The sequence below is a fragment of the Melozone crissalis genome, unplaced genomic scaffold (assembly GCF_028551555.1).
Source record: "Melozone crissalis strain CALT ecotype California unplaced genomic scaffold, PUWL_Pcris_2 ptg000063l_1, whole genome shotgun sequence".
Lineage (NCBI taxonomy): Eukaryota > Metazoa > Chordata > Aves > Passeriformes > Passerellidae > Melozone > Melozone crissalis.
This window is the reverse complement of record NW_026535841.1, coordinates 9,648,789-9,674,123: the sequence shown is the minus strand read 5'-3', so window position 1 is coordinate 9,674,123 and position 25,335 is coordinate 9,648,789. Positions and strand designations below refer to the sequence as shown.

The following is a 25,335-nucleotide window of genomic DNA, read 5'->3' as shown; positions in this document are numbered from 1 at the left end:
TTCTTTTCAATTCTGTCTCCTGAGAGCAACTAGGCTTTGTTGCTGATCTCCTCTGCATTAAGACATTACTGATTGTCATTCATGGGATGATAGTGTGGATGTCTCATCTGGAAAATATATAACTCCATAAATATGAAAGATTTGAAAGTTATTTAATACAAAATATAATAAATCAGTGCAAATAATAAACATGTAATTGCAATGTCAAGCACAGCACAGGCGTGTGAAGACTATAAACAGTGGAATAAAAATAGACACACATTCCAAAGACAAAAAAAACCTTCCTGCAATTACAGGACCCCGATGGATTGCACCTAGTCCATGTTTCAGCACACTGCAAACCCTGACTAAACAATTCTAAGAATATCAAATGCAATTAAAGACAATTGATTTGATAAGCTGGGGTTATTTTTAAGGGACCAGTGACTATAAAGTGTTTGTTGCACTGTCTCCCTCCCATTGCATGTGACTATAGGAAGCATAGACAATCAGTGAAAGCTTTTTCTAAATGAACCAAACCCAAAAATCACTTATATCCTGATGTAATTTTTGAACTGAGGCATTGAACATGCATATTAATGTACTACTGACAGAATTAGCTATGCATTTAATTTGGCACTCCATGCTTGAGATGGCAGTTGGTTTATTTCATTTTCACTCAGCTCAGGGTATCTGTACAAGTAACTGCTGTCATATTCCAGCCAGGAGGGATGTGAGGAATGCCACCATGAGTCAGCAGAACAACAATCAATCCCTTACTCCAAATAATAATAATAATGCAGAATTCCACTTACTTTTTAGGTCTGTAGTCAGGGATGGACCTGTCCAGTGATATCCTGTCACTGAGCTGGGCATTGTAACCATACTCTTCATACTTAGTCTCTGATTCATGGCTGTCATCTCTCAGGGTGGCAGCCATTCCCCCCTGGCCCAAGCCTCCTGGACCTTCCACTAATCCCATGGGCTTTGCCAGACCTAAATGAAACAGAGACAAAAAAATTCAAATTATTAATATAATAATATAGATATAATAGATAGAACATTTTTTGTGACACAGAATGTTTTCAGATAAATGAGACCTGAACTCCCAGCTCTTAAAACCCTCATGGCTCTGTGGAAATTACCCTCAGCTTCCCAAACAAAAGTCTAAATCAACATATCTTGTAGTATCTGTGCATAATGAGCAAATCTATAAAGAATCAATTAGCAGCTTTCACGATTCCTTCTTTTTCCAAAATGGCTAATTATTGTTAAGCTAATTAAGAAAAAATTTTCCCCATTAGAACTGGAGGGTTTCCCCATGCAGCCCATTAAAGCTTCGTTCATTTTAAGGGAGAGATGTTGAATTTCTACCACATGTAGGTGTGCCAGTTTAACTCCACATTAGTGTCAGTTCTGGTACCTGCTCTGGGACTCCAGGACCCTGCAGCCCTGGTCCAGGTTTGGCTCCTATGGACTGGCCACCAGCTTCTGCTGGGTGGTAAATACAGGATAAATCTGATTTCACTGCCTGACTCAACAGATGGGTGATTTGGACTCGAATACACACCCTGCCCAGCCTCTGTCGCCACAAAGATGTGCTAAAACTATTTTAATGGAGCTGACACTCCACCTGGGAATCACTCCAGATTTCCTCTGCACTTCACATCTGACAAATGAAATATGTAAGATACTCAGCTCTGTAGAGCTCACAGCAGCAGAAAGTTTGGACACTCAGTAAGTGCTGAGAAATCAGCCAATTAACAATGCATTTACAGGTTTCATTCACTGGTCAACTCAAAAATAAAAATAAAACCAATATAAAAATGCTCGTATGATCACATCACCAGGAACCTCTTCCATGGCAACAGGCATTTAATTTGGTGCTGAATCCTCATAAATAAGCTCCTCAAATATCCTGTGTTTAATGTCAAAGCTCTCCTTTCCAAAAGGCTGGCTATCAGCAAGTCATTATAAGTGATAAAGTTATTTATAATAACCCTGGGAACACCATACAGGAATGTGTGACTCTCCCCCAAATCATTTACGACACCAAGCAAAGCAATTAGAGCTTGACCCACTCAACATTTTTCAAATCAAGACTTTTTCAAGAGGAAAATGTCATTATTTCAACTAAATGATTAAAAAGAAAGAAAGGAACTGTCAACATTTGGTAGCAACAAACACACATGGCAGTACAAACGTGGGACTGGCTTCTCCAAGTGCCATTAAGGAGGGCAGATCAGACCCTTGGGAGGAAATTCTCTTTCACCTCACTGCAAACAATGTCCTTACTTGTTACAGCTCCATCACCATCTCTGTTTAATGACAGGACAGCCCATAGAGACATTGGTTCATTACTGATCTGAATGGGTAAAATTCTGCATTTTCTCCTGCAATGTTTATGACAAAATCCTGTTCTGAGATAAAGTGAAACAATACAAACAGTCACAAATTAACATAAAAGGAATTCTGCTACTGAATTTCAGACGCTGCTGACAAAAATACAAAAATGCTGCAATCAGTGGTGAGTCAGGACAGATCTTGCTTGTGTTTGTGTCTTTGATGCCTTCATGCTCCTCATCACCAAGCACTGAAACGTGACTAAAACTCAAGACAAGTCTGGATTTCAAACCAGAGAAATTCTTCTAGCTTATTAAGTGAAGCACTTCAATCCATGTTCAATATTCTGAAAATATTTTAGGGAGCTTCATTTTGAAGAAAATGGTCACTTTTGTCCTTTTTGTTCCAATTTAGGATGAGAGGCTACTTGGCATTTGACTTTCCTTTGGAAAAATTTGAGCAGAGGGCCCTGCATGCGTGGCCTGACAATGATTCCTTGCTTGAGTAATTACAGAAATTACACGTCTGGGACTCCACATCTCTCCCCACTCAAAAGGAGAAGCAGAGCAGCCTAATCTTCCTGCATGAGACAGTCTTAGACTTAACAGAAACCAGCAGCAGTGATGCTGCAAGCTCTGCCTGACATGCCCAATATATGGAACCCAAAAGAGGCTCAGTTTCTGAGAAATGTCAGCAATTCCCTCAAAAAAAAAAAGAGTCAAATTAAACAGTTTAAAAGTCAAAACCCCAGAAAACTTGACAAAGCCTATGTCCTTGAATGACCATAATGTGGAAATTCATTTGATGATCATCTGGAATCATCTGGGCTAGATTCTGATATAGCATCAAAGCAAATTGAAGATGACTTCATTAAAATTAACTGACCTGCTTTAATGAAGGGGTCTCCAAGATGTGGTGTGCTCATTTCACTTGAAACAACAATCTAATTCCAGTGGTTGAGAACTTTATTCTTCATACTCTATGCTCTTGCAGTTTATAGAACAAAACACTTGAGTCTTTATGGCACAAGTAATGTGAGAATGGAACTTCCACCCCACAGGAAGCATCAAACACTTGGATATTTTACTTCTGAGAGAATTGGTTAGACAGCCTGCAAAACCAGCCATGATGACAATAATTTCATATACCTTTTTCTAAATCTGATATTCTAGCTCTTTGTGCTGCTGATATGATCTTGTTGTGGGAAGGAATCATCATTTGTCTGGCTTCCCCTCAGAGCATATTGCAGTGTGCTTTTTGCTCCAGCTACCACATTGTAGCTTAGTCTGACTGACAGTTACCCCAGAAATGCAGTAACATTGACCAAAATAAAGCAGCAATTAAATAAATGATATCACATTGCTGCCTTCTTCCAAAAGAGCACCAAAGTGTCTCTGGAAGGTCTTAGGAACAATGAGTATACTGTATTTTATATATGTGCATGTGTGTGAGAGGCAGCAATTACAGGCAATGCTCCTCAATGCATGGTTGGTTAGCCAGACCACGCCTCACATATTTCCATTGCATTTTCCATCTCAAAGTTGATTTGCTGTTGCTTCAGCAATTGTCTCCTCAACAGAGAGCTTTCTCCCATCACTTTCTAGGTCACAGTGATGACTTGCTAACCCCCAAATCCACAGTTACTGCACTGGTCAGCCTTAAAAAATAAAAAAATAATTAAAAAAAAGGACGAAAAAAGACACAAAGAAAAGGACTTTCAGTTCAGCAGCACCTTCACAAAAATAGGTTGGTATCAAGAATTGGGATGCTTATCTTGCCTTTGGGTTACTCACTTGCAGCCCTAATTCTCATCCATTTTTCCACAGCATCAGAAGCCAACAAGGGCAAAGCACAGAGCCAGAGCAAGGATTGAGATCATGGGGCCAGCTCTGCAATGGGGATGTGCAGAAAGGGGATGCCCAGTGAGCAGCTATTCTTCAATCTATCCTTTAAATTTTGTGGACTAAAAATATCTGCAGCTGATACACTGGGAATGGTCATAGGCTGCTCCATGCTGCAGATGACAATGAGGTCACAAAAAATTAGTGTCTGTCATTCATTTCTAATTTATTGCTCTCACTGCAGAGATTTCTGTGTAGGACAGAAATTGTTGGGAGAATGGAGAGCAGAACAAGCCAGCCTTAGTTCCTTAACCAGATTAATTACTCCACAGGATGCATCATTTTCTAGGAAGAAAAGAGATCTTCTATTTTTCATCATAAACCTTGTCACAATGGGAAAAGCACTAAGGAGATTTATGTGAGAAACTATGGCAAAATCTAGATCTGATTATGGCTGTGATTATTTTACTATCATTTTTTTTCCTTTTTGCAACACAATTACAGGCAGCTGTAAATCAGGTTCAGCCAAGGTTCTCAGACAGAATTAAACTTCTGACAATTCAAAATAAAAATAAGTGATTGAAAATAATAATAGAATGTCAGAACAGTGGGAGAACTGCTGCAAAATCTGCAAAATGCCCTTGCTGGCCTGTCTCAGCCCCAGCTTGAGAAGGGCTCCAAAGCCAGAGTTCTGAGCTTTATCTACACTTACATCATCTGCATATTTGAATAGCTGCAGAAAAATATTTCAGTTTCTAGCACCTTCAAAGGAGGGAATAAAACATTTCCTTCTAAAAAACCTGGCATAGGTCAAAAAAACCTGACACACTGAGCAATTTTACCTGTGACTCCTGAAACAGGAAACATAAAACTCATCAAAAAACACTTGTTTCCTTCCTTCTCCAATTATTATTTCTCACCTGAAAATACCACTGCATGCCATGTAAAGCAATAAAAATATTTGGATCCTAGCTCGAACACAAAAAAAAAAAAAAAAAGATTCAGGGACAATAGAAGCTCCACATAGATTGACAAAGCTGACTTTGAGCATTTCCAGTTACAGCTTTGCAAAGAAAAGAAAAAGGTTCAGAGATTCTGGTCTAGGTTCAGTAACAGCTTAAACAAGACTCAGCTTACAATGCCTTTTTAAGCTATTTTTACATAAACCCACCTGTTTAGAGGGAGGAATTAAAGCAGTTGCAACTATTGAACCAGCCCCAATGCTTCCACTTTGAATTACTGTATTGTGCTAATTTTGTGATCTTGTTCTGTGGCAGCTAGAAACTTCAGCTGAAGGTTAGAGCCTCAAAGAATGGCATGGAGTGAAGCACTGATCTTCCTTCTTCAGGGGCTGCATGTCAGAGTGAAGCAGGTGCACAAGAAAAGCAGCTGGTTGGAGGAGGAAGAGGGAAAGTGCAATACAGGTGAGCCATTCAACACTAAGCTAAAGGTCTCAGCTCACCAGCTGTTTATAACTTCATTTCGGTGATGCCTAAAAATAACTGTTAGCTGATGATTTCTAAAAGAACACACACACACACACACCAGAGAAAGGCTCTCTGGTGTAAGCAGCCCCTTTTCTCTCACACAGCCCCATAATGGCATAAATTCAGTGAATGCATTGGCAGTTCACTGCACTAATGTTAAACGTGAAAAACTAAAAACATTTTCCTGTTGCAAGCATGAGGACCAACAATATGCAGGAAAAAAAATCTTATTTGGAACTATTTCGCTATTTGACAGAGTTTCAGCCAACTTTGCAAACAGTAGCATGCAGCATGGGGAGTTGCTGGTGTCTAGCTCATGATTCAATTTAAATGTTAAACAGAGCCTGGCCCTTAATTTCTGCATATCCCAACTTTCCATATCCCAGATCAGCTTCTCCCACCACGACCCTGAAGCAAGCCTACATAATATGTCAGATTTGCTGCCCAGAGAACTGATCTGAATTTTCCCCATATCAAAAGGTGCTCCCTTTCTGAGCTAGAGGAAATGCTGAATGTGGAGGAGATTTATTTTACATACAGCAACATTCAGCAAATCACACCCCACAGGGATTCAAGCTCTAACTTTTGGAAATTGGAGAGCAACAAACAAAACCCCATCTAATTTAAGTGACTCCAGCACTTCCATTTATCTGAAACCCAAAACACAGTCTGATTTTTTTATAGTTGTACTCAAGTTTGCTGCATCCTTGCTTGAAAAGTTTATGTCCCCTGGAGCCTGGTACCAGCCCCAAGTATCTCTGCAGATATGTCAGGGAGAAGACAAACAGCATCCTGCAGCTGATGGCTTGAAAAGGACAAAAGTACGGCAACCTGTAAAGCTGAAGCACTTGATATGCAACTTTCTGTCTCTAGAAACAGGAGGTGCAGTGGTTTTGTAGCTTAACCTCATCTCCAGACCCCAGTGGGAAGCCTGAGACAGCATTTCTCAGTCTTGGTGCCCAGATGAGAGGCAATGCTGTAAGATATCATCCATGTGTGAGCAGGTGAATGATGGGGAAGGGGTGAAGTGATTTGGGAGCTCAGCCTGTTGGGGGGCTGCTCCTTTCCCACCCCCAGCAGCCAGTCAGGCACAGAGTGCAGAACCAGGAGCCTGGAAATTATGTGGATTATATGGAAATTGGACTAATATCCAACCCTTTGTGTGCTTTGCCATATGTTTCTTCTTCAAAACAGGGATTTTCCAGGTTGCAGAGAGCACTCTGAGACACAACATGTGCATGTCTGTCAAATGCTCAAAATACATTTTATGGAAAATTCCATGAAGGTGCCCGGGGCTTTTCTCAGCAGCTGGGCTGGAAGCTGACCCTTATTCCATCCTACACTCTCTGCTCCCACCATATTGATGCTTTAATCCTTAAATCCTACATGGTAACTCCTACCAGGACAGGATTTGGTGAGGAGAATTTTTTCCTTAGAGTTTCCATGGCATGTAGTGCAGACTCAGGATACCACTGCAGCAGGTGCTAAATGAGCCCAAAGAGCTCATGTAGTCCTTAAAATCCTAAATGGTAACTCCTACCAGGACAGGATTTGGCCAGAACAGTTTTTAATCCTTAAATCTTACATGGTAACTCCTACTAGGACAGGATTTGGCCAGAACAATTTTTTTCCTTGGAGTTTCCATGCCATGTAGTCCAGACTCAGGATATCACTGCAGCAGATAGTACATGAGCCCAAAAAGACAGATCCCACCCCAAAGAACTCACCATCAATACAGACAAGAACCAGATGCAAGAAAGATAATGAAGAAAGAAGACATAAAGGCAATATAACAAGGTCAAGGTGTTTCTGAAATGATCCTTTTTGTAGAATAGCTGGAATGGAATGGAATGGAATGGAATGGAATAGATAAAAGGTCCCTAGTCATTCAGGTAATTTTGAGATGATGAAAGGTGGCAGTTCTGTCTGTAGAGGGAAGGAGTTCATCTCTGGTAAAGCTGCCCCATGCCAAATGCAAGAATTAATACTTTGAGGAAGAGGAGAGGAATATCTGAGGAAATAAAAGGGCTGAGGTGTAGAAGACAGGAGCAGCAGGACAAACTGTGTTAGTCATCTTGGCACAACGTGGAGAGGGATCTGGTTCAGCAGTGCTGACAAAAGCCTGCTGGGGACAAAAAGGAACAGGATGTCCTTGCAGAGCCCATGTTCTCCCTGAATCTGCTATTCAGTGGTGCAGCACACACACCACTGCCCTCTTACAGTTGCCTCATCTTTTGTTCCTTGGCTTCACAGAAGCTGCAGCACTGCGTAGGCTACTGCCTCTCTAGACACAAAATTCATTAGTGCTTTTTAATTGGAAGAAATACTGTGTTTTTATGTACAGATATCTAATATCAAAAGTAATTGCTTTTATAGAACACTCATTTGGAGCTGGTTACCCCTTGAGATGAGAAAATGTATTCTAATTACAACAGATAATTCAGGAGGAGATAAACAGATTGAGGATTGGAAGGACCAAGAAATAGCAGCTGTACAGTCCACTGGAGATGAAGACAGAAGCTCATTTGTGAGGTAGGACACTGATCCCAAATTTACAGATAATAGGAGAGGTGCCAGAGTTTTGCCAGAAACTAGATATAAACAAAAATAGATTTCCTCCTTAACCAAGGAAGAGCTACATAAGGACATATTTTGAGAGGCAAAATAAAAAGCCCCTACCCCAGATGCATAATTTTAAATTATATGTGTGTGACTGATTTTTTTTAAATTTTCCTTGCAATGATCAAAAAGTTCATTCACAGAGAAAGATCACTCTGTTATCTTAAAATAAATAACAGATGCCACGATTCTTCTAGAAGTTTTTAAATCCCAGATGACTCGTGGTTTTTGCTGGTGAAACATAAAATGCATTTTTCTCTTCAGGGCTTTGGAGGAAAGCCAGAAAACTCCTCTGGTGATGGCATAAATCTGGAGTTGAGGGGGAGGAGCTGAAATGTTGGTGTATCTGCCTGGCAGCCCGCTGATATTAAAAGGAGACAAAATGTGAGTGTCATCAGTTTGGCACCTGTCCCCGGCAGTGGCCAACACCTGAGGCTTCAGAGGAAATGAAACACAAACGATGAAGCACTTGGCCAATTAAACTCTGCTCAGCCCCTGGAAGCAGAGCTCCCTCTGAACCCCACAGGCAGGTAACTCAAGCCCTGAAGCATAATATTAGATTACCCTCATTATCTTAACTCAGACAGGTAGAAACAGGGCATAAAACTACCCAGTGTCCTTTAAAAGCCCAGCCACTAATATTAGATTCAATGGGCTCCTGCAGCAATGAATTCTGTGCTGCTGTCACGGTCAGAGTGTCACCAACTCACATGAAATGGATCATCTTGTAATGTATCAATATATTAGATTTTTTTTAAATTTTTCCAGGGAAACAGAGGTGAAAACTCCTGGGTAATGTGATCATTAAAACAATAACAGAGCCATTCTAGAGGAAGGGAGAGTGGCTTCTCCTTGAAAAGCTCCATGGTGCAAGAGTCAAAACTTTGGGGCTGTTTAATTAGATTTAGGAACAAGCTGGTTCAGCCAAGGTAAAGGGTTTTAATTCCATAAATGAGGAAAATATCTTGTGAAGAGCAAGGAGTTTGCTTGTGTTAATCAAAGGTAGGGAAGGGAAGCAGTGGACCATGGTGGGAAGGGAGGTGTGACCCAAGGTCTGACAGGATGGAGCCACAGCTGGAAAGCTGCTGTTGGATGCAATGACATTTCCTTGACCCTACAGAGCTGACTGCACACCTCTAATCACTAAAAATAACCCTTTGACTTCTGGTACAATTCTAGATGAGAAGTCCCTGACTGCTCTATTCTCAGACCAGCTCCACTACAAGAGTCAATCCCACAGGCACAGGTTCCAAAAGGGAAAAAAGTTATCTTTAAACACAAGGAAACAAAAAGAAAATGTATCTAATTTCAGGTCCTATGCAGGTTCATACTGTTCTAGACTCCATTGTGCTGATAATAAAGTGCAAACTCATCAAAGGCTCTCCCACATCTGACATTGCCCAACCTGCCAAATTACTGCCCAGGGTTCAGTCTCAGGTCTCTGTCTCTGAGGGATTTTGTCCAAGGTTAAAGAAGATTCTTCTCTCCTGCTCAAGGGTGTTTGGAGAGCCCTGACAAGGGCCAGACAAGCCCATCTCCTGCAGCATCATTTTGCAATCATGCTCCACATTATCTGCAGACACTCATATGCCTCCCTGCTCATTTACCTAAACAGCCTGCTATTAAATTAAACTAACATAATCACACAGATAGCTTTTCCAACAACAAAGTCATATAGAACACTTTGCTATTTGTATGGCTGGAAAGCTGCTGGTTGTTCAGCTCATTTTGCACAGCAGAGGATGGCAGCATTAAACCCAGACATGGGAGCTGCTGGAACTCAGAGTCACGTCTTACTTGAAAGTGGATCTCCATTTCCCACGCCTGTGAAATTACTCACTGAGTTCACCTCTGGCAATGCAACCTCAATAAAGAGCCAATGTTAACAACTGCAGACCTGCTGGCTGCAGCCACTGCTCTCCTTCTGTGCTCCAAGAGCCACTGCCTGCTCTTCCTATTGGCATCAGAGAATAAAATTATCTGAGAAAGTCCCTGGTTTGTGAAAGCATGGCTGGCTCTCTGTCTGCTGTCTCTCCATCTCATCATCAGACATTTCTCCTTGGGAATAGACGGGAGAAGGCATCAGCTGCTATTGAGGATGAGAGGTTTCAAATACTTCCACCCAATCTCTTGAAAACCAGTTAATTTGGATATTGGTTTTCACAGGAGCCAGAGAGAGCCTTTCCTTTCAGTGTGGTATTGCCTTAAAAGCTCTCTAAGGGTGACATAGTTTTTTGGTTTTTTTTTTGCATCATTGCACATTGGTTTCAAAACATACTCATTTTCCTGACAGACTGTCTATTTCAGATCTGTAGATCTGTGTATTTTTCTTGACCTGTCTTTGTATTCTTCTTTCTCAGCCACATCTTTGACACCTCTCAGGGAGCTTGGCTTTTGGCTCTCTGCTTTTTCTCCTCTTTCCTGCCTTCACTTTATTTTCCTATCTCATGTCAACATACACCACAGCTGTGCCTTGCTTGTCAATGCCAGACTGCAATGCCTCCTTCCATCAACCTCTTAATATGTGTATGATTTAATTTCTTACCAGCAGGACAAGTCAGCTCAAAAACAAACAGAGGGTACATTTTAAACAGCAAAAAGACAGTCCTGAACCCAGCATCTAAACAAAAGTGCTTACAAATGAACAAATTACTGTACATTTGAAGCTAAAATGGATGAAGTAAATTATTCTGCAGAGTCCTTCTAATTTTGAGATGAAGTGACAGCCAGATTTATAACAGATCTATCTACTAGAGGATGTGCCCAACTAAAGGTCTGAGTCTCTCCTACTTACAAAGGGGAATACAAGGAGATCCCATAGTGCTGAGAATCTTACTTGGTTCTGAAGTGCCTTGCTATTATTAAGGGAAATGTTGAGTCTGGATTTGGTTTTGGCTCTAGAAAGGAAAGCTTTAGCTCTTTATATTCATAAAAGAAAGCCTATTTAGAAATGAAAGACACGACGTTGCATGGATAGCTTATAACATACAATTAATCAGGGATTTATCAAGGACAAATAAAAAGGATTAGGTACCACATTCTCTGGGGGAAGAAAATCAAAGGATGAGATAGCTTTGCAAAAGAAAGGAGAAATGAAGATAAATAGCAATTGCCAATAAATTTGAGAAAATAAAGATGTAATGTTACGGGGAAAATATTGGCACAATGTTTTATTTAAAAGCGGTAATAAAAACATTGCTTACTTTGATTTCTGCCCTTTCTGGTTTATTGTTGATATAAAGATAAATTGACTCAGACTTCCAGGAGCGGGAAAGCTACAATCTCCTATTACAGGCACTGTAAAAACCAGCTCTCCTATAATAACTGATTCATTATTAACAAGATTGGCTTCATTGCATGTGGGTATTTGTAGGAATTGACTGTGACCCAGGGCTGATTTGGGCCCTGACAAACCCTCAGCAGGACCCCTGGGCTTGCCTTGGAGAACAGAGGATGCATTTGGTACCAATGTGCTGCTTTGATCTACCTACAGAGCAGTTTAAATTACCACACATATATAGAATTCAGATCATATATAAAGACAGTGGCCAAGCTTTCGAAGTTGTGAATCACCCTTCTTCAATTTACCTTCCTAATACCACTGACTGCAACAGAGCTTATCTGTTTTTCACCAAAGCAATGTAAAAAGAAACTCAAGTTTTGAGACTTAATTTTTCTTCAAGCTTTCCCCTCCTTTATGCCAAAATTCCACGAAAGAATGAATGTCCCTGTCCCCTGATGCGTCTCCGGTTTGTACTTACGACTACATTATGAGGTGTTAAATTACACAGTAAAAAGAGAAATGAGGACAGTGATAGAAGGTGCCTTTATACAGCAGGAGATCATCCCTCAGTGGAGAGACTGGTATGAATCAAAATTTGAATTTCAGGAACCCGAGTTCTGAGTTTACAGCTCGGGCTCATCGCTCCTCAAGGACACAAAGCAGACGCGCTCTGCGGTCACGCTTAAACTTCAGCTCACACCCACACTGCTCCTTAGCAGCAAGAGCTTTTCAGAACCATGTGGGGCCAGGGAAAGGCAGGGCAGAGCCCTGGGATGGGATGGGATGGGCAGCAGGATGTGTGTCACACTACTGAGCACAGAGCACTAGCATTGCTGCTCTGCTCGCTCATAATTTAATTATTCACTCTACCGAAAGGCACTGAGACAGGCTAGTGGGACCCCAGTCTGCCATTTCAGCAGGATGAAAATAAGGCAGGCTCTCCTGCAGTACTGGTGTAGTGTCAGGGAAATGTCATGCTGCTGTAGTTATTAACTGAAATAAGCAAGGAAGTAGAGAAAAATGCTTGTGCTAACATATTGCCAATTAACAGAGCAAGCAAAGAAGTTCCATGTGGACTTCTGAGCCTGGTTCCTTTAAAAGCTCAGAACTTAATTTTCATGATTGTGTTTAAATAAGTAAAAATCCCATTTGTCACCAATATGATTTTTAGCTTGGTTTGCTAAGATCCTACATTTTGTAGGATCATGCTGTCTCCATTTGTCTATCAGTCTGCTTCCCTCTCCATACTCTCCCTTCTCTCTGCTTGTTAGATTTCAAGGACTGCTTCTAACTTCAGCCAAGGCTTGGCAGACAGTCAGAGGTCTCCAAAAATTGCATTTCTGTGAGTGTCACAGAAGCTGACATCTGGGAAGAAAGTGCCATTAAAATGTTCCTACTGAGAGAAGAGGTTTGGTGAAAGATCAAACACAAGAGACCTGTTGGAACTCTAAGAGACCACCCAAGAATTCACTTGTGGGTTGCCAACCAACAAGAAATTGAGTTTTCTTGGTTTAGCTGCTCAAGGAAGTGAACATATATTTTTAGGATTAAATGTGTTAATTACTGGGTGTCCAGGTGTGTTGGTGCCTGGCTGTTATATACACCACTAATTAACAATATCACAAATTTAACCTGAGGACACAGATAAGGGGAGAGATCAGGGGAGCAGAGAGATGAGCTGTCACCACAGACAAGGAGCCCAGCACAGCCCCCCTGGAAATGCAGGCCAGGTCTCCTGGGTCTGGAACTTGCATTTCAGCAGCTTAAAATATTTTCTTGACCCCTTCTGTCCCCAGTTCCTGTTTCTGTGAGCTCACACACTCTGCTTCTTGTCAGGGGTTAGTGGCAATGATGAGCACCAGGGTAAGTGATAAAAGAGTGTTTTCTGGTCACAGATTAGGGAATTCCTAATGAAATAACGAGGATCCCATTTAAAACTACTTTTCCATATTACAGGAAATTCACATGGAAATGCCTGACTTGCTAGATTAGCACTGCTACCCTTGGAAAGGGAGAACACAGGCTTGGAGGTGAGGCACCCTGACAGCAGGACACACAACTCCATGCAGCTCTCCCTGTTTCCCCTGGAATTAATAAAAAATTAATCCTGCTGATTTCTTATGGTAGGAGTGCTTTTCCCTCCCCACCTCTGAAAGGAAAATAAAGCAAGGTATCATCCTAAAACCCACAAAACCTCATGAGCAGAGGAGCAAACAAAACCTCTCTCTCTCTCTTTTTAACAGGGAATCTGTCAGTTCAGTATCTGTCAAAATACTTCTGAAAATAATCAAACTCTAGTTTCACAACCATATGCTGAGGCACTGAGGAGCCACAGGCATGCAATATCACCCATCAAACAGATTAGAGGCATCTTCCTCAAGCTCAGGGACAAAACCAGAAGATCATACGCTGATTTCTGCTTCTAAAATGAATTTCCATCCTGAAATATCATTTTGCTTTATGACAGCACAGCGTGTCTCAGTCTAGTCATGTCTAATTGGTGCTGATCCTGCATCAGCTGTCTTGTCCTCTGGGCCTGGTTCTGACTTTGCTACTCAGTGCCATAAGGAATCCACACAGGAGTTTTTCCCTCCTGAAACTGGTACACAATAATATCAACACTCCAAGTTAAGATGCATTGTCAAACCATGGAATGGCTGTCCCAGAGTGACCTGTTAAATACACCATGGATTAACAATATCACAATGTCATTGGTGCTGCCATGGGGAGCTCCACCTCTCCTTAGGGCCAGAACAGCTCTGCCATGAGTTGGGCACAAACCCTGACCCCATCTCACTCATCCCATGAGCACTTCCATCGACTTTAACAAGGAAAATTTCACACTGGCCTCACTCTTCCACAGGCTCCACTGCGTCTCTTCAAGTCCATTTGTGCTCCAGCTTCTTGTCAGGCTGATTAAAGGCTGAGAGATGCCTAAACAAGTAGTCCTGTAGCATATGCAAAATCCTTCTGCAATGCTCATCTCCTTCTCTGAGGGCTGCATCACTCAGCCTGTGGCCCTTGGCATGCTGGGCTGCTCCATCCCAGCTTCAAAGTCAGGGCCAGCTCTTTGTTCCCTCATAAATATTTCTCCTCCATTTACACACATCTTTTGTTCACTCTTCTCATTGTGCAAAGAAGAACTGGAAATTCTCACTTTGTGAACTTTTTAATGAGTGACAGAAAGAGGGAGACAAAGAACCCAGTTATTAGGCAGATCAGGTTCAGAATGAATCACAGAAGAAATTCTTCCTTCCATGATCTCATCTGAGAGGGCTCTCTGCAGCCTGGCTTTGAGTTATGTGGGCCTGGAATGGGAATGTGGCTGTGAATATGGGACCCATACCAAGCTGCCTCTTTCAGGAAGCAGAAGGTTTTGCATCCAACCCCACTGGATACAGGCATTAGAAAAGGCACTTCCCTTCTGGAATTAATTTTCTGTTGAATGGAAACGCATCGAGCCAGATAGATCTATTTCAGGAGGAGCACCATGCCAGCACAGGTCTAAAATCAAAGATTATTGGGTTTGTGTATTCAGAGCAGGAATAGCTGAGGGTGAAATGTTCAGTGCAGGTGCTGGCACGGTCACGTCTGTGCCTTTTAAAGGAGCACCCCACCAAGGATGTGCTGACTGAGTTTGCCAAATGTTACATTGAGGAAATAGGTGACATTTATAATTAATACCTGCAAGCATTTTCACTGCTCCTTGTGATACTAGCAGCAAATAAACAAAAGACATTTTTCCACTGCTGAGAAAGTTGCAACTTTCTGGCAGATGCAAAAGTTCATTAAAGAGTGGTAGGAATGACTGGCCACCTGGAAGAAAAGCGGAGAATTTGGCTGCCCACATTCCTGTGATGGTTTTGGAAATTCAGCACCCTAAATCCACAGACCGGGTCCTGGGGACTCTCCAGACAACACACAAATTTTGTAACAAAACTACCTAAAAGAAAAAGTGGTTTTCAAATCCAAGGCTAGCACAGGCTGGCACCCAAACCACCCAACCACCCATTTTTCCACACAAAAAGTGGAAAAGCATCAACTCTTCCAGCAGCTGGGCAGCTCAGCATTGGGCTGTGCAATATCTCCAACAAGCTCAGCTCTCTCTCCCCTCATGCCCCACTCCCATCTGTTACACGGAGCCACCTGCAATCCATCAGCAGCTTTTAGCATTAACAGCTCTGGGCTGGCAAATCTGTTTTTGCTGTTAGAGGTGTGAACAGTGCACAGCCAGCACTCACCCCCAGCTCACAGCAGAGCCATGGGTGCCAGCATTGGCCACCAGCTCAATTCTGCTCCTGGCAGCCACCAGTGGGGCTGAGTTTTGCAGATACAGAACTTTGCAGCTCTCAGTAGCCTCATTTTACACATGGCTGCATGACCAGAAATCTGTCTTACAAGGAACCCATAGAGCAACTGCAAATTTTCATCCTGAGGAAAACTAACCTTTGGGTTATACAATGCTGTTTCAATTGGGGATATTTTTAGTCTTATCATTGCCTTCAGTTCAGCATGCACAGGAAAGAATACCACCAATCTTTGCTACAACACAAGGCTTGCTTGAAAATGAGTTAATATAACAAAAAATACATTTTTATTTACAAAAGCTGTTCATCCTAGAGGCATATGAGAGCTGTAGAAAAAAATAAACTCAATTTCTAAAAGGGCAGTAAGGCCCCATTGCCAAATAAAATACAAAACCAGCATAAAAAAATCCAAATGAAAAACAACCAATTAACCCTACCACCCGACTAAAAATGCTAGAGGGGAAAAAAATAAAAAAAAAAGAAGAAGCAGCAAACTTCCCCAGTATTGCAGGAAAGGGCTTTCCAGCTGTCTTCATGGATATCTTCCAAGAGAAACAAAATCCTGTGCAACAAACCCCCTTTTCCTGTGCAAATGGTCCTGCAGTACCATGGGCAGTACAACCACCATGAAGTGCTCATCTGAGCCGGGCTGAGAAGTTCTTTTTGCAAAATGCAGACTGGAGCCAAACAGCACAAACACAGAAGCACCAAGAGCCCCCAGGATTAGGAGTCAGAGGCAAAAAAACCACAAAGTTCTCTACTAGAAAGGGGAATCCTTCCAAAACCTCAAGGAGGAAGAGCCCTGTTCTCAACCATTCTGAAGGAGCAAGGCTTCATCCTTTGTACTACATAGACATCATCATGACTACCAAACCTACTCCTCATCCTGTGGCAAAAATGCCTTCACTTGGCCAAATTTACTACTGGAGCTACTGTACTGATAACTACAGACTGTGCTGATGCCTCTGGATCAATAGCAAAGATTAATTCAGGCAAGTGATTTCCACAGGACTAAGTGCGCGGGTGAGCTGAGGAGAATTTGAATCATTGCTGCAGCGATAAAATCCTGCTTGAGGCTGTCCCCCCGTGCAGGCAGCAGTGTCTGTCACCCCCACACTGCCACAGCAGGGCTGGCAGCATCTGCACTCTGCTTAGAAAGCAGTGCCACTTCTGCACCTGGCTTGGATTCCCAGCTGAACACGAGTGCTGACTCAACCACAGACGTGGCAACTCCAACAGGAACAAAATCCAGCAGCACACTGGGAACACAGAGAGAGCAGCCAGCTCCGTGCTGTCGGTCCTGTGACCCACAGCTCCTTTCCACAGGGCTGTCTTGGCTTTGCACAGGGGCAGGAGGTGTCAGGAGCCTGCCGGGGCAGATCAAGGCTTGTGCCAGGGGCTGCCCAGCCCAAAGGAGAGCCTGGTGTTGCAGCAGCCCCTTGGGCCTGTTGCTCTAACCTGCAGCCCAGGAGGTTGAGACTGGAGAAAATGCAGACTAAAGAATCCCAAACAAGTTCCTTTCTATCCTCATCCACCAAATCTGGGTTATTTAATGTGGTTCCAGACACTGGGATTCCAAACATTGTGCTGTGAAACAGGTAACACTCTCCTTTAGTACTTTGGCATCCATAATCTCTGCCTGACAGAGCCACTTTTAAGTAGCAGAAAGCTACTAAAACAGAAGCTCTTTTAAAAACCCTTTCCTTGGTTTAGTTTTCTTCATCCTTGCCCACTCTCCCAGGATGACATGCAAATTACAGCTCATGTATTAAAATTATAAATCAGACCAGTGGCAAATGAAAGTGTTCCTGGAGAATGGCTCCATGGGAGGTGATACAAGGCTTAAGATATTCAGAAATCTATATTCTCACCTTCTCCAAAAACGTTTTGCTCATTTACTTCAACAACTCTTCAGCCCCCAAGAGAACTCTGCGTCCACACTGCGCATGATGACAAAGCAGAATCACTCTATTGTCTCCTCAGCTCCCTGCCCTGCTGCTGCCCTCACACTCTCCTTCAGAGTCAGTAATCAAGGACACATTTGATGGGGAAAAAAAAAAAAACCCCTAAAAAAAATTAGGCATTTTACCACTTGTCAGGGATTCTCAAGACCAGCCCATTTCTGCTGCATTTTGCCCTCAACAGGGATACAAAACAATTCCTGGCCCCAGGCTCATCATTGAGTGTGAGAAGATCCCTCAGAACAAGTCATCCAAGCAAATTAAACACAAACACAGAACTGTTCAGAAATGAAATGGCCTGGCTAGTGCAGTAAGAGGGGCAGGGAATGGTGTGAGAGCTCCTCTGGAACACCCATTGCACTGGATTTCCCACAAAAGGTGCTGCTGGGCTCTTCCCATGCATAGCAAGGAGTCCAGATGAGCTAAACCAGGTGAAATAAAAGTTAGTGTGAAGAACTGCAGAAAGCAAAGTCCCCTTCCTCACTGTGGGAGGAAAGCATCAAACCAGAGGGATAAGAGAGCAGAGCTCAGCTCCAAAATACCACTTCTTGGATATCTACAGATGTCCTTGGATATCTACAGATGTTCTTGGATATCTACAGATATGGATACCACAGCTCACTTCATCTGGACCTACACCAGATCATGGGTGTGATGTCACTTCAAGAAATAAAGATTTGAAAGCCCAACAGATCAAACTGAGAAATAACCAACAGAAACAAGCTTGTCACCTTTATCCCCACCAGCACTACAGTGAATTTAAACTCAAAATAACCCCAGCTAAATCAGAGGGCCCTCTGATTTAGACCAAGTTGCATCATTGCTGCCTTCTGTTGAGTAAGTCAAGAAATCTTGGCTCAGGAGATGGCCTAACAATCTTTTAATCTCCTGCAGGACTTGCTGAGTAAGCAGTCAGTGCCAGTTGCGCTGTATCTTGTCTTCAAAACTGTCTGGAGAACCTGGATATTCCAGAACACCTGATAGGATAGAAACTCCAGGGCAGAAAGACAGTTTTTAATCTGTTTGCACCTGCCCTGCTGTCCTAGAAATGGGTTTTGCCTCCACCTGGGAAGCTTTCAGATATTCACAACCATTTCCATGGCCCCAGCTATGAGTTTTAGGAAAAGCAGACACATGCAATTAGCATTTGGCTGGTTTAGCTCTGTGCTCTCAGGAGAGGATGACTTTGGGTCACTGGGAGGGTTTCTCTGGCTTTTCTCTCTCAGGAACTGGGGTGTCTTATTTCAGAGGACAGTTTTGATCAATAGGACTCCAACAAGGTTGGAAGCTGCTCTGCTGTCACTGGCTCTCTTCCTTCCTGTTATCCAGAACATCACAGGCTCCTATTATTTTCTACTTTTTCCTTTTTCTGTCCTTCAGTGTGTTGGTTTGAACTAAATGATAGTAATGACTACCAAGAGAAACCCCACAAACAGCACTAATAATTAAAAAGCATGCCAAGTATGCTGAGAAAGAGAAACTGAGTGCCCATTAGTAAAGTTAGAGAGAAGCATTAAAAAAAGGCAGATTTGTTTAACATGACTCATTTCTTTTCCTTCCTTTCATAACTCATAGTATTTCCTTGGAGAAATGCCACACATTCAGTGTCTGGAACCTCATTCCAAAATGATGCTCCTGGTTCAACTGCTACCTGCCTTTATTGACTAAAAGATCAAACAAACAAATAATAAACTCCCTAAACTCAACAACCAGCTTCACCTCTCTCGCTATTAAGGGTATTAAGTTAAAACCAAATTTTCTAATCCTCTGAACCTGTTCAGGGGCTGTAGGTGTGCAGCCACCACACTGCAGCTCCTCTCTGGGAAGATGACAGACCCATATTTGCTTTTCCAATTCCAGCTAAATGTACAAAGAAATGGAAAGATACTGAACCAGAATGCAGCTGAAAAGGCAACAAAACCAACACCAGGCAAAGGTTTCCTTTGTGCCTCTGTAAACATTGCTTTTAATCTCATATGGTACAAATGATTCAAGCTCCACACAAATGAGTCAATGATAAAATTACCACATGATTTTTTTTTCCCTGTCAAAATACGCTTTCTTCCCAGCTACAAAGGCAAAAAGCAGAAATATTACATAAAAAATAGTAACCACTGTATGAAACACAGAGTAGAGGGAAAGGCTTTAAAATCACTGATGTGCTGCTGGAATGGAGACATATTTTTTTGCATTTGTCAATTTTTTTCAGAGCTGCGTGCAATTTTGTCTGTTTTACAAAAAAGAGCTGCCCTCTTTTTTAACTGAACTTTTAAAACTTTTCTTGCTAAAGTGCCTAAATAGAGTAATTCCATTCAAATATTACCTTATATTTATATAGGGGCTATCCAAATATTGGCTCATTAAGTTTTCCTTCTGTTGTTTTGGGGAACAAAACCTTGACTTTCCTGAAAACACTGACTGTGAGTTCCCTCAGCTGCATAAATCAATACTAACACAACCAAAACAAGTTTGATGGGGAAATCGGTTTGTTGGACTTGACCATCACTTTGCAATACAGAAGGTCAGGCCTGCATTGGGTGAGTCAATGGTAACTTAGCCAAGCTTGAGAAAATGACCCAGCACTATAGAAAACACTGTGTAGTAAACCAAGAAATGGCAGCCTAACCTAAAAAAGAAAAAGGAAAAAAAATTAGCATTTTTAGCAGCAGACCATAAATTCATAAAATATAAATAGTTATAAAATGTGTGGGTATGAGAAGGTGCAGTTTCATTGGTGCAAGGCTGCAGTCACACTAAATGTGACCTGTGCATGTGTGGCTTTACCTCTCTCCTCTGCCAAGGAACTGCTCTTCAGCTGAGAGCTTCCAGCTGTAAAAACTTCTTTTTTGACAATGTGGACATGTGATGTGGATATTCACATGACTCTCTTGCAGCCTGTTCCCAACCCTTACTTTAAAACATGGAAATTTGGATCCATTTTCAACCAGTCCAGAGCTTATGAAGAATAAACTTCCCTTTTAAAAACACTACTGTAACTTTTACCTATGCAGATTGCCAGGCTGAATTTTAAATGCAATCACTTGGCTTCCAGTGCACTCTAAAAATCAGGAGTCCCAGTCAGCAGGAATCAGTACTCTGCACCCAGGACCTGCTATTTCCATCATTTGAAGCCTCTGTGCTGCAATTATGTGAATTGTCCACTTTTTCCCCCCAGCCTCCTCCATGAAATGCATATGTAATGTAAACCCCATTTATCACACTGGAAATTGCTATTGCATTTAATCTTCCCAAAGAGACCAAAATCAAATTATGATGTGTAACGAATGATAACCTGTCAAATTCAAGGGAAAACTCCCAGCTCATCCCTCCTGAAACAGAACAGGTCAAAGGGGTCTAGTGTAGAAGACATGGGTAGGAAGACATGATGTGAGAATACCAAATGAGAAGATGAAAGCTCTCTAAATCTTTGCAGATTGAATGAAATCTAATTACGTGCTGTATTGATTGTTGTGTATTACTGGAAAGAGACAGTGAAAAGGGAAAAAGGCAATTAGACTGAAATTGTAGTCTGACCTTCAATTGCTTTTGGCATGAAAGGTTATGCTCTACTTGGGGCATCAAAAATTCTTTATCCTCTATGGTGAATCATTAGCAACAGACTTAGATGCAAAACTGATTAAGGGAAAAAAATTCAGTCAATTCAATAATTTTTTAATTTTTCCCCTTTACCAAAAAAGTAAAGGCAAAGGAAGAAAATATGAAGGTGTTATCATTATGACATTTAATGAATTGCTACCAAGTCTAAGTGGTATGAGTTCTGTGCTGAATGACAAAAAAATATATCCATCAATAGCAATATAGCAAAAATAATAAAAAAAGAACATATATAGATTGCTCAACTAGGTCTATAATAACTCTGTTTTTCAAAATAAACATTGTACCCAAGGTCAAACATCAGGAGGTAATACAAAGTCTCACCAAGAAAATTCCACTGACACGTTTCATTGCTTTCCTTTCCCTTTACATGCTCTGTTCATTTGCTTCCACCAAACCCAGCAGCAGCTGAGGGAAAAGAAAGCTTTCAGAAATACTATTTTTCCCAAGTTGATAAAAAACCAGAGCACGAGCCAAATGAAAACTATTGTTTGGGTGGATGTCTGCACGACTCTGCGGGGAATCATGGCAATTCTCATTCATCCTATTCTAAAAACTCCTGTTCTGCCAAAGATAATGGCAAGGACCAGCTTTCTCCTGACTTCCATCCATGGTCCTCTGTGTTCTGCACACACCTCCACAGGCACAGCACTCACTGATTTCATTCAGACTGGAAAGTTAATGAGTTCTCAAGTGATCAGTTTTGGGTTGCCTCCTTATACATTTATAATGTTACTGCCTGTGTTTCTTTTCCTTGCAGAAGGTACACGCTTCTAAATAACATTTCCTTGATTGTATGTAAACAAATATGTGTGACAGAAACAAAATTCTGTGCAGCTACAAGGCTGGTCTCTCTCAGAGTGGCTTTTTATTGCTCTGGATCATCAAAAAGTGACATCCAGGACAGCCTCATTTGGCTCTCTAACCTTGTGGTCAGGCAGCATGGGCAGGAGAAACCTGACTCAAGCCTGAGGTGAAGCTGCAGAGCACAGAGTGTTTGTGTGACACAGCACAGCCCTGCCACACAGGCTCCCCTGCATCCCAGGGCTGACCATTAATGACACAAATAATGAGTCATGGCATTGCAAACAGAACAGCAGCCAGCTAAACCCAAACAGAGATGCTTGGTCCTGATTTCACTTACAGCAATGCAGCTCTGATGATTTCAGAGGAGCATTTCCTAATTTCTTGGGACTTTTTCTTTTTGTTGAAACATGAAGGGGGGAAAAGGTATTTTTTTTCAGAATTAATCAATGTTAATGTACCACTGTGTAATAATAAGAAACTCAACAATCACATCAGAGGAAAAAAATTAAGGGGAAATAAATAGGAAATTTGAACAGCTCAGCTTGAAAAACTTTCTGTATTTTCCTGTGTAAGAACTTCTAGGAAAAGAAAACTGCCTGCAGTGTTTGATATGACCTGAAGAAGCAACGTAACACTAAGTTCAAGTCATTTCAGCATGAAGATCCATATCCAATAAATGGAATTAAAGAAGATGAAGAAAACAGTTCCCAAAAAGAGGCATGCTTCACAGAGAACTTCCAGTGATTGCATGCAATGGTGCCTGCCTAGCACAGTAAGGACTCTGCTGATTCTCCAGGGGATCTGTGCTGAGATGAACACAGAGCAGGGAAGTCCTTCCCAAAGTCTCCCCTATGAAGAGCACTAAGAACAAATCTATTTGGGCAAAAAAAGTCATTAATTGAGTTGTAATGGATATATCTAATTTAGTTTGTGAACTTTGTGGTTTGGTGGAATACACGAGAATGATTTTCCTCTTAAATCCTACATTCTTCAAAACTGTTCCAAAATATGGTCAGAAAACACAGCTGTTGACACTTTCCCTCTAATTCCTGAATGTGTGGGTTTGGGACTAACACCCCACTCCACATTCCCCCTCTCTCTGCCCTGTTCATCCAGAGGAGAGTGTGAGGGGATGCCTGTTCCCTGACACTTGCGGGCACAAACTGCACATTACCATACCAGCCTGACTTACTTAGATTTATACATTCATTCACAAAGTAGTAATAGGAAACATACTTTATGCTAACCCTCCTATTTGTCTGAAGTTTGAGGCTACAGTAGCCTTTCTTAAATCAATGTTACAAGTAGGATTTCCACAAGCAGCCTAGAAGCACATATTAAACATATTTACACCGAACATTTTATTTGCTGTGACATACTAAATGTTACTTTTATAATATAATCTCATGCAAAGTTCACTCCTTCAGCCTTTTCTTGTCCAAAACACTGCTGTATTTAATCACATACTTATTTCTTTGATGTCTCACACTTCGAACTTTACGAATTCATGCAAATACAAATGCAGGAATTTTGAAGAATTAGTTTCTGTATGAAATGATGTCTGTCCTATAACAACTTTGATGGCTTAGCCTGTTTTAACCACCATGGAAGGGTTCTTTGCTTACCTAGCAATATTTTTTGAGGCTGGTGAATTAGAATGGTAGGTCATAAAACTCTGGTGGATGCTTCCCCTCCTCATCAATGACAATAACAAATTTAAATGGCAAAGTCATTAAGAAAACATATGGGTGCTATGTTTAAACAGACCATTAATAGTGCACAATGTAAGAACTCAGCAGAATGCTTTTAAAGTAGCTCTGAAACCAAGTATATGACTTCCAGCTATAATCTAACACTGTATTTGCTATACAAACAACTTCCTCTGCAGAGTTAATACATCCAGACAAACTGTAAAACCTGGTACAGTTTGTAGGGACTTCCTCTGATCCTGAAACCCCTGAACTGCAGCATCCTGAACTTTGCATCTATTGAGGAAGTGCTGACTTTGGAGCAAGAGTTGGCAGAGAGGCAGGGTGGTGGTGGGAGGCTCGACAAATCCTTCCAGCAAACCCTGCATCACCTCTCGCCCTGTGTTTTCAGCATTTCAGCGCTGGGGTTGGTGTGATCAGTGCCCGGGCTCCCCTCCCCAGCTGGGGACACTTGGGGGCTCCTGCGCATCCTGCAGCACCCTCCCGGGGCACAGGACACCCCCTCCCCGCCCCTCGTACCATTGAGCTGGTTGTAGACCACTTCCTCCAGGTGGTCCAGGCGCTGCAGGATGGACTCCCTGTCGGCCAGGCTGCCCACCTTGGCGCCGCGGCTCCTGGCCCGGCGCTCCGCGCTCCGGACGATCTGCACCAGCTCCTGCGAGCGGTCCTGGATCCTGCAGTACACGGAGAACAGGATGATGCCCACGAAGACCAAGATGTTCACCGTCAACAAAGTTTTGATTTTCCGTGCCACCGCCATGGGAGCCGCGGGCGCGGTGGCGGGGGGCGCATCCAGGCGCGGCGAGCGGCGGCCCCGCGGCCACCCGGAGAGGGCAGAGCCCGGGGCGCGGAGCGGAGCCGGGGGCAGCGGAGCTGAAGGCAGCGGAGCCAGGGGGAGCAGAGAGAACGGGAGCGGAGCCTGGGGGAGCAGAGCCGGGTAGAGAGGAGCCAGGGGGAGCGGAGAGAACAGGAGCGGAGCCTGGGGGAGCGGAGCCGAGGAGAGCCGAGAGCGGAGCTGTCCTTCAGCACCGCCGCGCCGCTCCCCGCCCCGCGCCCGCCGTCGCCCCGCGGGGCCCGCGCCGCGGCGGGCAGGGCGGCATGGAGCGGGGCCGAGCGCTGCTGCCCCCCGAGCCTCCTCCTCCTCTTCCTCCTCCTGCTGCCGCTGCTGCTCCTCCGGCGGCTCCCGCCCGCCCGCCCTCGCTCGCTGTCCGCCGCCCCGAACGCAGAGCGCCGGTGCGCAGTGACGTGCTCCGGGGGATCTCATCTACATGCACACGGCGGAGCCGCGCCCGCCCCGCGCCCTGCCCAGGGCCCCGCCGAACGCGCCAGGGGCCATCTTATCATCGCTGCCCACCTGGAGAGAGCCGGTCCTGCCCGCGGGCAG

The 25,335-nt window shown here is 42.9% G+C and overlaps 1 protein-coding gene across 1 annotated transcript in view; it reads right to left on the bottom strand.

The window, feature by feature from the left end:
* GALNT9 (polypeptide N-acetylgalactosaminyltransferase 9) overlaps positions 1 to 24,928 on the bottom strand; it is a 128,627-nt gene extending 103,699 nt beyond the window's left edge. The window contains exons 1-2 of the mRNA XM_054288749.1: positions 24,471 to 24,928; positions 795 to 975 (exon numbers count right to left, since the gene is read on the bottom strand). Of these exons, the coding sequence (XP_054144724.1) occupies positions 795 to 975; positions 24,471 to 24,711 (422 nt within the window). The 5' untranslated portion in view covers positions 24,712 to 24,928. The remainder of the gene's footprint in view (positions 1 to 794; positions 976 to 24,470) is intronic.
* Positions 24,929 to 25,335: the final 407 nt, after the last annotated feature.